The 17,298-nt window shown below is 41.6% G+C and overlaps 1 protein-coding gene across 7 annotated transcripts in view; it reads right to left on the bottom strand.

The window, feature by feature from the left end:
- Positions 1 to 17,298, bottom strand: part of CPEB3 (cytoplasmic polyadenylation element binding protein 3) — a 177,158-nt gene that overhangs the window by 146,726 nt on the left and 13,134 nt on the right. For 2 of the 7 annotated variants that reach the window (XM_067710003.1, XM_067710009.1), the window contains exons 1-2: positions 1,552 to 1,728; positions 303 to 1,318 (exon numbers count right to left, since the gene is read on the bottom strand). In XM_067710003.1, the coding sequence (XP_067566104.1) occupies positions 303 to 1,307 (1,005 nt within the window). In that variant the 5' untranslated portion in view covers positions 1,308 to 1,318; positions 1,552 to 1,728. Of the gene's footprint in view, positions 1 to 302; positions 1,319 to 1,551; positions 1,729 to 4,185; positions 4,346 to 17,298 lie in introns of those variants that run through there. The other 5 variants (XM_067710007.1, XM_067710005.1, XM_067710004.1 and 2 more) reach the window with 4 other exon arrangements.

The raw sequence follows: 17,298 nt of genomic DNA, 5'->3' as shown, positions 1-17,298 counted from the left end.
TTGTCGAAGGTGAAAAGAAGAGGCACAAGCACGATGAAGGAAAAAATAAGCTAAAAGAAAAAGGCTCTTTTCTATGTTGTCAGGGTGCATATATACGACTCCTCCAGCAGTCACAGTGTTCCCCCACCCTTGTCCCCGGTCGTGGAACAGCCCCAGTGAACTGAAGGGTTTGGAAAAGGGCAGGGCAGTTGAACATCGCTGCCTCTTTTAAAGAACAAAAATCAACGGCCTATTAAATGGCAGGGAAGACAAGGCAAAGGGAGCAGAGAAGGAAGGCGTGTGCAGGTGCACTGGAGCATTACCTGAAATGGCAACAGATTGTTACCATTGTCCGTCCGGAAAGCGTTATCCTCCATCCAGGACTTGGAGGTGAGCGGGGCCGCGCGGGGGAACTTGGGCGGCGCGATCACGTTGCTGGAGAAGGGCTTTTTGAGCGGCGAGATAGGGTTGAGCGGTGAAGGTACCCCGACGCCCACGCCCACGCCCACGCCGACCGCCCGGCGAGGGTCCCGGCCCGCCTGCAGGCCGCCCCACGGGTTGGACGGCGCGCTCCAGGCCGCGTTCACGCTCTGGTGCGTGTTCCAGCTGGACGACGCGGACGAGGCGGCGGCCGCGGCGGCCGCGGCGGCCGCGGCAGCCGAGGACGAGGACGGCTTGCTAGTCATGATGGGCTGGTGACCGTACGCCGCGGCAGCGCCCCTCTGCGCATAGGGCGCCTGGCTGGGGCTGGCGGGCGACCGGCGCTGCTGCGAGGGCTGCGCCTGCTGGGGCTGCGCGGGCTGCGCGGGCTGCGGTGCGGGCGGCGGCGGCGGCTGCTGGTGGTGCTGGGTCTGCGCCAGGCTGATCTGCGGGGAGAAGGTGCCTCCGAAGACTGGGTTGACGTGGTGAGGGAAGTTCTGGAAGAGCATGGTCCCGTTGACTGGCGTGATCCCCTGGAAGAAGCTGTCCTCTACCGCGTTCGTGGTGCCCGTGGACCAGGTGCTGCCGAAGGACGGCGACAGCGACGCGCCCGGCGCCGCGGGCTCCTGCGGCGGCGGCGGCTGCTGAGGGGGCTGGTGGAAACCCAAGCCCGGCAGGAGCGGCGATTCCATCTGCATCTTGTCGGGGCCGTTGGGGGCCGGCGGGGCAGCGGCGGGGCTGAGGGCCGGCACTGCGCTGCTGTCCTCCGGCTTGGGGGTCTCTGAGGACAGGGGCGTGGACGGGGTTTCGGCTGTGCCGGGCTCGGGCTGGGGCTGCTGCTGCTGCTGCCGCTGCTGCTGGGTCTGGGGCTGGGTTTTGCTTTTGTCCATCAGTAAATCATCCTGCATGGTTTGCGCAGCTGAAACGGGAAAAAAGAGAGACGCGTTATTGTCAATGTGTTCGTTAATGCCCCTTGCTGAAGCGGGCGGGTGTTTTACTTGCGAAAATCCAGTGCCACCGCTATTAGCCAATTGCAATGCAAATCCATAATCTCCCATTTAGAAGAACAGGTCGGGCTGGGGGAGCGAGGGGGGGTGTGGGGGGGGGGGAGCTCATGCAAGGTCTCTAAAAATACTCTGAGAGCGTCTTCACCCTTTCTGATGTCTAGGTTCCTTTTCTGTATTAGTGAGAGATGTGCTTATAAGACAGAAAGACGGCAATTTCGCCACGTCTCTTTTCCCTTCACCGGAACTCAGAGCGTTCACCCTGCAATGAGAAACCGATTCTGGTTCCTGTTTTTTCCCAAGCACCACCCTCCCCTAGCTATTTGCATACGTCAATAAATACTGCTGCGTCCTTCAGCAAGGTTAAAAAGACACCGCACACGACCCTTTCTAACCCCCGCTCTGGCACTTTAAAGAAACAGAAGTCTTATCCCCCTTGATTAGCAAACTGCCTTCTTGCCTCGCTAATTGTTTCATTTAGCAGCAGCGAACCACGAGGGAGGAAATCCTTGGCATTTGTTAGGAGGAGGACTCAGCTGCACAATCATTCTCTGGCCTCCCAGGAGCTGCAGCTACTCCATTTTGTTAGGAGACATTAAAACAAACAACAAAAAAAACACATTGTTTTTAAAGAGGTAAAAATCTACTGAAACATTTTCAAGTGCTTGCTTCTTGTTACTCTAAGGATTAGGGTTTTTCTGCTTATTCTCCAATTTTCTCGTCTCCAATTCTGCCTCACAAGAGATTTTTTGGCATCTCAGTGGTTCAGGTCTCAACAGGAGCCTGAGAATTTCTCCGCAGAGTGAAGAAATGTTCTGGTTGGATTTAAGGTCAGAGAGAGAGAGAGAGAGAGAGAGAGGGGGAGAGAGAGAGAGAGAGAGGGAGAGAGAAAGAGACGCGGAGGGAGGGAGGAGGGAGGGGGCGGGGGACTGTGACTATGCGATGGGGTGGGGGCGGGGCTTTTAAAAAAATCCCTCTGAGATTTAAGTAGAAAGTCAAGATAATTCTGGGGTTGCCAGATTTTTCATTTTTGAATCCTCCTGCTACTGCCTTGGTCACAAGACTTTGGCAAATTTAGAATCCATTCTCTTATCACTAGTATTAGCAGTGAAAGATTATGGTTTGAAGACCCTGAATTACCAAATGCTAGCTAACGTGTTAAAAATAGCATAGTACAAAGTCCCCAATTCTCATACATTGTAATTACAGTGCATTGCCATCACTGCTTCATTTAGCCATATAAGGAGAGTATGGTATTTTCCATTTCGCACAGAAGGGCTATATTCACCTCTGCCATACAGCATGTTTTATCATTCAAGGATGAAAATAGTCATCGCTCAAAACCAGGAGATTTCCATATACGTAGTTATCACTGAGTTAGCTTGTCCCTTAGAGCACATTAATTGTTTTAAATATATGAATATTACAGTGCTAAGACCCTGAAAACAAGTATTTTGAAGTGTTCAAGGAGCATATGACCAAATATACAATTATTTTTAGATGATGATTCAGTATAATTGCAACAAAGTTATTAATATGTTTAATGTAGTTAATTAACTCAGATACTTGGAAAAGCATCTTTCTCAGGACACTTGTAAAGGGCATTCAGATACACACAGAAGTTCTGTCTTTGGACATTCTCACGATAATAAATGTTGTAAGATAAATGTGTTAGAAAATGTCTGTGCTTCCCCTCTCAACTATTAAGCAAAATATGTCAGACTAAGAAATGGGATTAAAAGTAGTTCTACTGTTTTATTAAAGAGTATCTTTAAAATGGTTAATCTTTCATTTCAAAGTTTAATACATAGACAAAATAGTGGGCTCGAGGAAAAGCTTCACAGCCACCTTATTCTCCTTTCTACTCCTCCCTCCCTGACCCCCACCCCCAAAAAACCCAACCCAATATAATACACATCACAAATTGCCAGCTACTGCCAATAAAACCTACTTAAGATTGACTTTGTGTTCCTCAGTTCCCTTCATCTAAAATAATGGCTTTGATCAGTATTGTAAAATATGACAAAGAAGCAAGCAGAGCTTGGATTCACAACAGCACAAAGTTCTATTGCTGCCAAAGGAAATGGACACAGAAAGAGACATTTTCATCCTTGGTTTAAGCAGTGCTGCAGTAAACCATTATAATCTGGGATTTGAGTCTCTTCCAGTGTGCTAGAATTGTCTTTACAACAGCCATATCATCATGGCTGAAATATGCGTTTGATTAGAATTTTAATATCACTCAGCTTTTCCAATGCTTGTATCAATGCTTTCTGTTAATGCCTTCAGTTTAAACTATATATCTGTGGTGGAAAAATTAATGCTGTACTATAGCAAAAAAGCCAAAAAGTAAGCTAGACTCAGAATATTTTAAGGCTATAAGTAATATTAATATATTTATTAAATTAAATTTTTTTTAATCATACCAGGAACACCCATTTCTCTTTTCAACATTTCTTAAAGACATGAATTTCACTGCCTGCATAAATTCACTCTGTCAAGGTCAAGACCCATCTTTAATAAATAAGACCCTTTTAAACAAAAGATAAGCAATAGATGAAAATAACATTTACAAAGTTAATATGCAATGTCAGTAACTGCTTGTACAGTCTGTTCCTTTGGGTGGGTTTTTTGTTTGTTGGGTTTTTTTTTTCTTTTTTCTTATTTACAGCAGAGTCCGAGAAATAGATACCTCCTTCCCCTCCCCCCACCCCACACACAATAGATCTTCCTCTACATGCAATCACCCAATCTCAAGTAACAAATTCTTAGCAGCAGTTACCTTTGAGGGTCCAGTTTTTAAGGATCGATAAAATTAAAAAGTGTACAGTATTTATTTTCTTCTTTCAGGTTGATTATGTGACCGCTCTGGCAAGAGCACTTTGACAACTGTAAGAAGAGAGGGCATGCGCACACAGGGAACTGTGGGGGCTGAAGTCCTTAGCTAGGTCCGCTGCCCGACTGGAGAATGTTCCGCTAGGAAAGGAGGAAGTCTCCAAAATACTGATTCCACGGGAAAGAGGTTGTGCCGATTACATTGTATCTTCCTAACCAATCTAAATCACGAGTTGTTAAGATGAACACGGGGGAAAATAAACCGATTTGTCAACTGATTTAGGAGGCCAGGTTAAAAGAGAAACTGGATTCTAGGACTCAAAATAAAGAAACCCAGCAGAGCTACCTTAAATGGTATTAGAATGGTAATGACTGGGTAGCCAGCAATAGGAACCCTACCACAGCAAAAGAGATGGGGTGGGGAGGAATAAGGAAGGGAGGAGGCAGACTACTAGGGAAAGATACTTAAAATCTGACCATACTTAAAAGACACATGCTTAATATTATAAAATGAAAAGTACCTTAATATTAAATATGATATAAACCTTGGAGGTCAGGTTAAAAATAGGTTTCAGTCACAAATTTTTGACATCTTATCTATCCACCAAGATTTCTTTGTATTTGAAATGAAGGCACAAATCACTTACTTCAAGATTCTACTTCATGTGCTCGAAATCAACTCACCTCCTTATTTTACTTGTCAAAATTAAAGTTTACCTTGCATTATTCATACAATGATCAAATAAAATTCAACTCTTTTAAGCTAAAATAGTGTTTGGTTAAACATTAAAAAAATATTTGACATGTTTAGAGTTTCACTGTATAGGGCAGTGATTTCTTTATTCAAGACAGAAAGTAGATACAGTTTCTATCTAAAATTTTTTTTTCCGGTGTACATTTTTCCTATCTTAACCTCGTAACTCCAAGGCTGGAATCTCATAACATCTTATCAACTGGTATTATCTATAGCTTCTGAGAGCAATAGTTCAATTACCAGTATGCTCACATAGGCAGAAGATATTATTTCTTGTGGGATTTGGTTCAGTGCCATTCACCCAAGAGGTTCAGAGTAAATGTCAGTTGATGATTATGCTGATTGGACTTAGAACTAAAAATGTTAAGCACCATTTAAAACTGTCTTATTTCTCTATTTCCCCTCTTCACCAATTACAACTAAAGTAGTATGACCAGAGACTACCAATTTGCAGCAGTTAGTAGTCTTTGTTTCTAGTTATTTCTAAGGAAAAAACCAAAACTAACAATTTAAGAGGAAAAAATCATTTTGAATGAATCTGCCAAAAGCTCTTTTTAAAAGAACTAAATAAATTATCTTCTTATTCCTACCGTGAACTCAGCGTATATTCCCCTTTTTTCTTTTCTTCTTCTACCTTCCTAAAGAAAGCTTTACCTCTGCCAACGTGCTATACTAACCATATTCCTTACAGAGTCTGTAAAGATCAACTCATGGCTAATCTTATTCCTGAATACTTCCCTAACCTACCAAACTTCTACATTTTCAAGTACTTCAATTAAGTTTAAAAAAAAAAGTTCCCTCATAAAACTCTTATAAAGACTTGTTTTAAGAAATAGATTTTTTTTAATTATTTGAAATTAACATGTCAAGACTACTGGTAAAGTAGAAATTCTTAAGTTATGCAGGTGTGCTTGAAAATGGTTTACCTGGGCATTTATCAATCCACTTGACCCCAAGTACAGGTCTACTAATAATTCTCACAATGAAGAAAAATAAACTTTGGCCTCTCACCCTTTGATAAATGACAATAAATAATTAGCACAGCCCATACTTAACATAATTTTATTGTATTTGAAAATGAACTATCTCTGTTCTTCCATTCCTAAAATGAGCACTCAAATTTAAAAGAAAATGACTCATACATATATACCAAGGTGTAAGTAAATACCAAGCAAACAATAAATTATAGGAGCACCCCTAACAAAGACAAAGAACTTCTCTACTGAAATCTTGTTTTTTATTTAACCAAAAAGGAAGCATTTTCTGAAATTTTATCTTTAGGTCACAAAGCTTAACAATAGGCCCCTTTTGAATAGTCATGGAAGGCTGTAAAAATAGATATTGCACTTGCAAAGTTAATTCATTGAGATATACATGGGTCAAATACATTTTTCTAGGCTTCCTTCTTTCCTTTCTTTCCCTACTTACATCTCCAGCACAATGCTTATGAGTCCCAGGTAGTTGGTGGTTGCTTCCTGTACCCTTGCTGATAAGTGAATAAATGGATAAATGAATGGATGGATGAAGCATAGTTTTTGACTATCTAAAACAGCCAAGGTTTGGGACTTCCCTGGCAGTCCAATGGTTGGGACTCAGTGCTTCCACTGCAGGGGCGAGGGTTCGATCCCTGGTCAGGGAACTAAGATCCCACATGCTGCGCAGAGCGGCCAAAATCAATCAATAAATAAAATTCATGTAAAAAATAAAAATAAATAAAACAGCCAAGGTTTGAGTATTAAATTATCCTCCATTTACAAGAGCAATTACTTTTTCATCAGCTGCCAGAATCAGAAGTGTTATAAAATAGAGCACAATTTTGGCCCTTTGTGATGCTCAGCAGTATGCAGATCACGGGATTATTATCATGAAATAACATTCATTAAGCACTAAGTGAACAAGGAACTTTGTTCCCATCTAAGAGTTTACAATCTAATAAAGACACACACCCTACCCCTCCACAAAAACTGCTTCATTAAGTTCACAATAGCCATTCAGAGCTAAGTCTAAAGGATGTTTTGTTAGTCTTATCTTGATTGACCTTGCAGCAACATTGACATAACTGACCACACTTTCTAGATATACCTTCTTCCCTCGGCTTCCTTCATGTTGTCCTTTCTTGGTTTTGTTACATTTGGGGTTTTACTCGCTTGCCCACATGTGCACACACACGCTCTCTCTCTGTCTTCTTTGCTAACTGACTTTAAATATTGAGTTCCTCAGCACTCTGTCCTAGGCCCTCTTCTCATCTCACTTCATTTGAATGGCTTTCCCAACTAAAAGGAAAGGACCAGGCCTATCTTTATTGACAGCTATATTCCCAACATCTATCACTGTACCTAGCACATAATAAATAGGTATTCAGGAAATATTTGTTGAATTAAATTTACATTTGTATGCAACAGGCAAGGATGCCAACACACTCTAGGTGGCAAAAAATAAATAAACCTAGAGGGACTTACACCACCAGATATCAAGACCTATTATAAAGCTATAATAATTAGATTGTGTGGTTATTGGCACAGGATAAGCAAATAGACAAATGGACCAAAAAGTCCAGACACAGATCCACGTATGTATAGTTGTTAAGGAACTGTGGACCAAAACCACCCACCTTGGCCAGGCACGATGATAACCGCTTGCCTGAGTTGTCTCACAACAAGAGATCCCGATAAGAAACATGGTGCTGCCTCTGAAAACTAACGGGGAGAATTCGGGAGGGGCCAAAAGAGGGAGGAGACGACCCACCTCCCAGACTCCTTCACGCTGCAATCCATCTTGGCTGAGATGCACGCGCCACCAGGAAGGGCCCTGGGTCAAACTGTGGGCCAGAGATGATTGGCCAGAGACAACCCAGAAACTAACCCCATTACCATAAAACCTAAGACTGCGAGCCACGTGGCAGAGCAGTTCTCCTAGGCTGCCTTACCCTGCTGCTCTCCGCCTTGGTCCCCCTTTCCAATAAAGTGTCTTGCTTTGTCAGCGCATGTGTTTCCTTGGACAATTCATTTCTGAGCGTTAGACAAGAGCCCACTTTTAGGCCCTGGAAGGGGTCCCCCTTCCTGTAACATGGTGACCAGATTTATAAAAACAGTAACAGGGCTTCCCTGGTGGCGCAGTGGTTGGGGGTCCGCCTGCCGATGCAGGGGACGCGGGATCGTGCCCCGGTCTGGGAGAATCCCACATGCCGCGGAGGGGCTGGCCCCGTGAGCCATGGCCGCGGAGCCGGCGCATCCAGAGCCTGTGCTGCGCAACGGGAGAGGGCATGACAGTGAGAGGCCCGCGTACCGCAAAAAAAAACCCAGTAACATTGCAGTAAAGAAAGGATGGTCTTTTCAATGAAGGATATTGGAGTAAACTGAATAACCATATGGCAAAAAAGAGACCTTCATCCTTATCCCACCATACACAAAAATCAATTCCAGATGAATTGTGAGTCTAAATGTAAAAGGTAAACAATAAAGCCTTTAAAAGAATATTTTCATGACATTGGAGCAGGCAACAATTTCTTCAACAGGTCACAAAAGCAATAACTATAAAGGAAAAATTTAATAAACTAAACTAATTAAATTAAGAACATCTGTTTAACAAAAATCAGAGTGAAAAATCACAGAATGGGAGAAATATATGCTATATATTTTTTTTTCAACAAAAGACTTGTAATTCAAATATATAAAGGACGGTTACAAATTAATAACAGTGAACATCCCAAAGAAAAATGGGCAAGAGACTCTAACAAAAGATATTCAAATGGCCAAAAAGCACACGAAAAGGTGCTCTACATCACTAATAATCAAAGAAATAAAAAATACAACCAGAATGGCTAAAATTGGAAAAGGCAGACAATACCACACATTCACAAGGATGTGGGGCAACTCATTCTCAAACACTGCTAATGGAAGTATAACTATACAACCACATTGCAAAACTATTTAGCAGGATCTATTAAAGCAAACATTCACACACCTTATGACCCAGCAATACTGCATCTAGATATATACCCAATAAAGACGCAAACATATGTTCACCAAAAGACATGTTCAAAACAACATTATTGATAATAGCCCAAACTTGGAAACAACCCAAATATCCATCTACAATAGACTGAATAAGTAAATCTGTGATAGAGTCATATAATGGAATATCATAAGGCAAAGACAATGAATAGATGCCAACTCTATAAAACAACCTAGATGAACTGCATGAATACAACACTGAGTGAAAGAAGCCTGACACCTAAGAGTATATACTATATGTTTCAATTTATATAAAGTTCTAATAAAACTAATTTATGGGGCTAGAAGGCAGCATGCTGGTAACTTCTGCAGAGCAATAATGACTGACGGGGGATATAAAAGGGGGCTGCAGGGGACAGGAATAAAGATGCAGATGTAGAGAATGGGCTTGAGGACACGGGGAAGGGGAAGAGGAAGCTGGGACAAAGTAAGAGAGTGGCATGGACATATATACACTACCAAATGTAAAACAGATAGCCAGTGGGAAGCAGCCGCACAGCACAGGGAGATCAGCTTGGTGCTTTGTGTCCACCTAGAGGGGTGGGATAGGGAGGGTGGGAGGGAGACACAAGAAAGAGGAGATATGGGGATGTATGTATATGTATAGCTGATTCCCTTTGTTATAAAGCAGAAACTACACACTATTGTAAAGCAATGATACTCCAATAAAGATGTTAAAAAAAGGGGGGGGGCTGCAGGGATGCTGGTGATACTTTTTTTTTTTTCTTTATTTTAATTTGGCTGCACCGGGTCTTAAATTGTGGCATGAAGGTTCTTAGTTGTGGCACACGGGTTCTAGTTCCCGGATCAAGGATCGAACCCGGGCCGCCTGCATTGGGAGCGCAGAGTCTTAACCACTGGACCACCAGGGAAGTCCCTACTCTGTTTCTTGAACTGGACACTGTTACACAAGTGTATTTACTTTAAAAATTCAGAAAACGGACCACATGATTTTTGTACTTTTCTACATTTTTGTTATACTTTCTTTAAATTTATAAAACATATACATGTATTTGTAAAGGTTAACTATCTTCTCTAAAGTAAAGAGGAAAAAATAGCACAATCTGGCCAAATAGGGAGGGGAGCCTTAAGTCTGGGTCATCTAAGCTAGAGAAATAAACTGAGGCGTTCCTATGTGCCAGACTTGTATTAGAGGCACTAAGTGCAAAGATGAAAAAAAGCCTAAATCCCTTGACTTCAAAGACCTCACAGCCTAAGGAAGGAAAAGTCATTATGGTCAACCATGGTAAATTAGATATCCCCTAAGTAATCTAGAAAGCTTTTAAGATCTTAAAGCCTAACGCAATTTACTAGCAGGAAGTCCACCTCCTCTGAGTAAGGACCTGTTAAGCAATTCTAGATCAGACTGTTTGAGAACGGAGCAAAAGAAAGGGAGCAAAAGGGGAGCCAGGTGAGTCAGGTATGGTTTGGTGGGCACTCTGAAGAGCACCTGGGGTTCTTTATGTTTCTTTACTCTCTGTCCATTAGTTTTGATTTCATTCAGGAATTTTATGAAAAACCTCCTAGCCACAAAGTAGCAATTCCAAAACTTCACCTGCTTTTTTACTGACCTTGTCTCTAAGAGAAAACAGGATATTAGGCAGTAATTTCCTCAATTTCTCAGCTGCCCACCCTCTCTTTACAAACTTATCTGCACCCCCACCCATACTTGCTTTCCTCCTACCTCAGAGGAAGCTGAGTTCCCCTACAAGTCCACACTAATCCCTCCATCTAGAGTCTAGAGTTCATTCCATCTAGTTTCCTTGAGACCTAGTTCATTAGTTAATTATGTCCAACTTTCTCCTTCCCATTCCAGCCTGGCCATTTGAAAGAAACCACTAAATCCAAGCTTTACTTCTTTCTCACTTCCAGTTGACTCCACAAACTTACTGCACCTGGCTTCTGCCCCTACAATCCTGCCAAAATTGCTCTTGCTACTGATCTTACTCAAATCACCAATGACCAACTGACACCTTTTCAATTCTTATTTTATTTGCCATTTATCCTTCATAAAACACTTGCATTAGGCAGAATTCTAAGACGGCCCTCCAAGATTCCAAGCTAGAAGGAAAACAGGAACCTTAGTCCTGTAAAGGCAATTCTGCCAACAATAAGAATGAACCTGAAAGTGCATTGGACACCCTGAACAGAGAACCCACAGTCATGCTGACTACAGAACTGTAAGTTAGTAAATGAGTGGGTTTGGTTTTTTTTTAAGCCATTAAGCTTGTGGTAATTTGTTACAGATCAGGAGAAAACTAACACAACAGTACTCCATTGTCTTTGAAGACACTGCTCTCCTGGTTCTTCACTTCTGAAGTTTCTTCTCAGTCTCTTGGTCACTAGATACAGCTTCCCCCTGGGAAGCAAAGACTTCAGAGAAGCAAACCTTACCTAGTTAATGTTTTAAGTTGTTCTTCAAATCTCCTGACACTTTCACCATTTCACTTTAAATGCTGTTCACAGGTTGCCCTCATTAAATTGGAATCAACAGGCACCTCTCAAGGAGCTGCCTTAGAAGTATCACCAGCTTCCACAATTTCAACTTCCATCCCCAAAGTTTTAGCTACAGCTTTGAGCATTTTCCCAAGAGCATTCCAACTGCCTGCTGGACAGTTCCATATTCAAGTTTTACCGTGTCACTCATCGTTCTCTATGGGACAAGAGCAAACATTTACCCTAGTATTTAGGGTTCTCTCCTTCTAATCCCAACCTATATTCTCAGATAGCATTGGCCCCACTTCTCCAGGCAAATTGGTCTACTTGTGGTCCTGAACCTCGCTAATGTTACCGATCCCATATGGCATACCCTCCTCATCCTCTCTACTTATCCTAATCTCACCTTTCCTCGGGGCCTAGTTCAAACACCAGTTCCTAAAAACAGCGTCTATCTGTACCACACATTTATAGCTTTGCATTTCTATTTACCTTTTCTGGTATAATTATGTTAATTCCCCAGCTAGAACTCTAAGCTTCTTGAGGGAAGGCACTGGAATTTATGCTTTTGTTCTTCCTCAAAGTCAGGTAGAGTATCCTGCAGGGAGCCTAGTAATTAGAGCTAACATGTATTGCGCATATACTGTGTGCCAAGTGCTTTCTACTTATTAGTTCATTTGATCCATGTAATAAACCTATGAGGTAAGTACTGTTATTGTCCCTAATTCGAGATAACAAAATGGAAACTTAGAAAGGTGATTTACCTGTCCATACAAGCAGGTCCTCTTGTCCTACTTGATCTAAACAGCCCAGCAGATAGCTTGGGCTTCAGAGGTGTGAAAAGAGGGCAAATTATGGTTCAGCAAATTTTCTTTCTCCCCTTGATGCAAAGCTTTTATACAATGACCTTTGCCTGAAAACCAAAGATAAATTCTAACCAAAGGATTCCAAATTCCACCTATGGGGAAGACCCAGTCCCACTCCAGGGTGCTCTAAAAACAACATGATTGTTTCCAAGAGGATGAATCATCAAAAGAACTGATTTTAGTCTTATATCTAGAGAGGAAGGCTGGTCCAGGCCTGAAAATGGTGGAGAAAATCTTTCCTGGCCACAATCTCTACAGACGTACACAATAGGTGTTGTACAAGTTAACGAGTCACCCGGATCATCAGAACCAAAGGGAAGGGCAATGGTCAGAATGTCTACCCAAGTCACCCTTGGATCCTGGTATTTGAAATCAGGTAGTGTTTGTGTGATATCAGTGCTTTACATTCACAGAGGGAATTAGACTTTACCAAACTCCTTCAACTTATTATCTCACTTGATATTAACAGCCCTGTGCAGTGGAAAGACGGCACAGACAGGGCCCTCGCGTTTGCTTCTGTAGTGCACCAGAAGGCTGGCCAAGGAGACTAGTAGAGACTGAAATCTACATGCTCTGGTCACCAAGCTCATGAACCTTAGTGGCAAAGCTGCTTCTGCCTGGAGGAAAAGGCATCCTTTCCTAATTTCCACAAACGGACTGTATGAATAGGTGACAGCAACAAGGATGACTATTGGGATCCCTACGGTAAATATGTGGGTATCAATTATACCTCAATAAAGCTAGAAAAATAAAGAATAAATAAAGATGTTGAAACCCAGGCTCAGAGATGTTACAAGATATAGTTAATAACTGGTGGATCCAAGATTAGAATTCAAGTCTTCCAACTTACTAGTTATAGTTTGCATGCTTTTTCAACTACACTACAAGTCTCCCATTGGTTCAGTTTAATGTAGGCTATCTCTGTCTTCTCATGTGGCAGACTGGTATCCTCAGCACTTTGCTCCAACCAGTGGAAACAAAGTCCAGAGCTTTTTGTTGTAGTTCTGTCCTGAAGCCACAGCTGTCCTCTTACTGAGGAAGCTGAGAAACAGATATGTGTGCCAACTGTACCAAAAGGGATACTTTAGACGGATCTCCTACCACTTTTGGAAAAACAAATTAGACCACCTGTCCTAATGTTATGGATCATACATCATCACAGTGGCAGAGAGTCAACATTATTAATATTATGGGAGGTGGTGTGTGGAAAGGCCATAAGGTATGAAATCCAATTATCTAAATTTAGATACTAGCATTACCACTTACTAGCTGCGTGGCCCTGGGAGATGACAATAACAAATATTCATTGAACACATACTATTTGCCATACCATGTACTTTGTTTACATGAATAATTTCACACAATCCTAAGAGGTATGTATCTTCATTACTCCCATTTCACAGATGAAGATATTGAGGCTCTGGAAAGTTCAAGTAACTTACCCTAGGTTACACTGTTGGGAAGTGGAGAAGCCAGGTTTCAAACCCTAGCAATATGACTCTAAAACCCATGTTCTCAATTTCTTAGTCTTCGTTTCCTCTAGAATAAAACAGAGATAATAATAACAGCTACCCTACCCAAATAATCAGAATTATATTAGCATGTACAAGGGCATTTTCAATAAACTGTAAAGCAGCAGAGGTCAATGTATGAAATCCAAAGCTAACACTGACATGCAGATGGGTTTATCTAGAAGGTCTACACAAGTACAGATTTCCTTGTCTCCTTTCCACTTAACATTAGGAGTCAAATGAGTTGTGTTAAGACCATGCTTCTTCGAACAACAATTATCTTGCTCCCACACATTTCTTACCTCACCTCTTTCCATATCCTGTGTTCCTACTTATGGAAGCAAAATACAGTGGGACATACCCTTAAACTGCTAGAGGGTACGGATTTTATTGTTCATTAGTTTCAACATCTGTAGCTTTAGAAAATTTCTTCACCACCTGGCAATGATGATGATGATATTTATACTAACTGATCACTTATTTATGTAGGCATCTAAATAAGTATTTTACATGCCTTATCACTTAATCCTCAAAATAATCCTAAAATATAGAAGCTATCATTCTTCTCATTTTTCAGATAAGGAAACCAAGGTTTAGAAAGGCTAAATAATTTGCCCAAGGTGACATAACCAGTGGATGAATAAGCTCAGGTCTATTTTGACTCCAAAACTCAAGCTCTATAGCTTAACTCTTATCCCTCACATCTTGCCACACCCAGAGGACAGTGCCCACATTTTCTTTACAGTCACTGCCTCCCACTGCTTTATTTTTATTTTTTTAATTAATTTATTTATTTGGTTGCACCGGTCTTAGCTGCAGCAGGCAATGCCTCCCATTGCTTTAGTAACCATATTTTTCCTACCAAAAGTCAAAACATGTAGCCTGACCATGTGAAATAATTAAACTCTAGAAAAATCCAGGACCTGTGCTTATTGGGCTTTTACCTTCCTCCCTCATACCTGACCACCTAGAACAAGCCCTATTCACATTGTTCCTGGCTTCTCTTTTGAGCTCAGGCCTGGTTCCTCTTAGTGTTAAATCCATCTCCCAAGCAGAGGCCTCCACCTAAACTCTTCACCCAAAAGCCTCAGAGCCTTGTAGAAAATGTGACCTCGACCAATCTTACCACCCTAAAAAATTCCTCTCGCGAAAGAAAAAGATGAAAAGAAACTTTTTTCCTCTTTTCTTTTTTTTTTTTTTTTTTTATATAAGTTGTCCTTGAGACATCCCTTTGAAACATCCCACCCTTCTATCAATGGGCTCTCCCAGAGAAAGCAAGGAAAGGGAAAAGAGAAGTTTATCTGTTCTCTTAAGGGAGAGGCATTGTTTGGTGTCTCCATTCTCAGGTAGCTCTTTATTGCAGTTTGCACTGTAGGTCCTCTCAGAGAGGACAAAAAGAAAGCAGAAGACCTAAACTTCATATGCAGAAATAATCTGGAAATTCACTCATTCAGCACATTTATTGAGCACCAACTACGCAGTAGGCTCCAAACATTTACTATTGCTCTCTTCCATCTAAATGCAAGATCAAGAATACTCAAAAGTAGTATACAAGAAAGAAAAGATCTTTCTACGTGGGGGAGAGGGGGAATGGTTATTGAAAAAATAAAAATAAGTAAATATCAGATAAATGCTGTAAAGAACAAAAAAGTTGATGTGATTGAGAGAATCTGGTAAGATAGTTACATTAGGTAGTCATTGAAGGCCTCAACGATGAAGTGACACCTGAATCAAGTTCACACCTGAATTAAAAGGACCCATCCATGTGAAGACTGGTAGTGGAGGACGCAAAGGGAACAGCTAATGTGAAGATCCTAATGCAGGAGGGATAAGCCTTTAAAGCAGAAGTTGGCAAACTTTTTCTGTAAAAGAGCCACATAGTAAATGTTTTAGGCTTTGCAAGTCACACAAGGTCTCTTGTTCCATATTCTTTTTGTTCCTGTTGTTGTAGTTGTTTCACAATCCTTTAAAAATGGCAGTATAAAAATAGGCCTCTAGCACAATTTGGCCCCTCTTAGTTTTCTGACCCCTGCTTTAGAGGAACATCTAATCTATTGTAGCTAGAGTAAACAAGGAGAAAGTGGTACAAGATGAGGTCTGAGAGGCAGTCAGGAGCCATATGGTATAGTGCCTTTTAGGTTAAATTAAGATTTTGGGGGTTTTTTCTAAGTGTGATGGGAATCCCCTGGAGAGTTTTAAGCAGGGCAGTGACATGATCTGATTTATGCTTTAAAAAGGCCATCGTGGTTCTGTGTGAAGAACAGACTGTGGTGGGGATAAAAGTGGAAAGAGAGAGATAGTTGATTAGAAGGCCAGCTATTGTATCATCCAGGCAGGAGAGAACAAGGAGGGTGATGTTAGAGACAGAAAGAATTGAACAGAGGGGAACTAAACACTCTCGATGAAAGCTCTATCACTGAGAAACAAAAACACAGAAGAATTCTTGAAATTTTACTTTAAAATCAAAAGAGTACTATAAAGAGCTTGACTAACAGAAAAATCTTGGTTACTCAAAATTTTAGCAATATTTTGACATGTTTGATTTATAGATATTTGACCTTCAGGAAGATCATCTTTTCCTCTCTCTGAATCATTTCCTCTAGTGAAATGGTTCAGTTTCTCCTCTAGTCCCTGACACTCATTGTTTTCCCCATTTCATTTACATGTATTATGAAGTATACTGAGATTGTTCCTCTCATTTCAGAGCTCACTGCAGTCAACTAAAAGAGCAAAACTGTTTGCTCTTTTAAAATCAGAGAAACTTCCAACTTCCCTTGGCAACCCGCCCTTCCCTCAAAGTTTTCACCATGAGGAAGTTGTAAATGTAGGTGGTTCTCACTCTACCCAAACTCATTTTCTTATTCTTTCTTTGATAAAAATGAAGCTGAGTTTTTGAAAATTCATCAAGGTGTACATTTAATTTGGGCACTTTTGGGGTATATTTGGGGGAGGAAACAAAAACAAAACCCAGACACACACACACAGAGGTTCCAATGATGGCAACCTTTAGAGAGTAGGCAGATTAGATGGTGTCATAGGTTAGGTTCCTTGGAGACAGATTCTGAGACCAATTTCAAGCAAGAGATGTACTGAGGCAGGACGCAACTGGCAAATACATCTGCAAGGCAATGAGGAAGACCAGGAGAGTCAGAGGGAGCCACTGACCCCAGAGTGGTTGCAACTTGGCCAACACCTGTAGTAGCTGAGACAGGTCCCTCAGACCTGTCTTCAAATAAGGCAAGGAAGCTGGGTCTTTGCATCTTAAATCAGCCAGTCACTGGCTGTGGGCCAGTGAGGCATAACCTGGGAGGATAACCTAAAGTGAGGCAGTTCCCTGCAACCTAAGGCAACACCCAGCAAAAACAAAGCTTTTCACCATCAGGAACTAAAATTTCCAGCAGCTGAGGGAGGAGTACATTACCCATGATGAGAGGATGTGGATTGGAGCACCACAGTACCCACTACAGAGGGATATTCAGG

This window comes from Pseudorca crassidens, chromosome 16, assembly GCF_039906515.1.
Source record: "Pseudorca crassidens isolate mPseCra1 chromosome 16, mPseCra1.hap1, whole genome shotgun sequence".
Taxonomy (NCBI): Eukaryota; Metazoa; Chordata; class Mammalia; order Artiodactyla; family Delphinidae; genus Pseudorca; species Pseudorca crassidens.
This window is presented reverse-complemented; position numbering and strand designations above follow the sequence as displayed.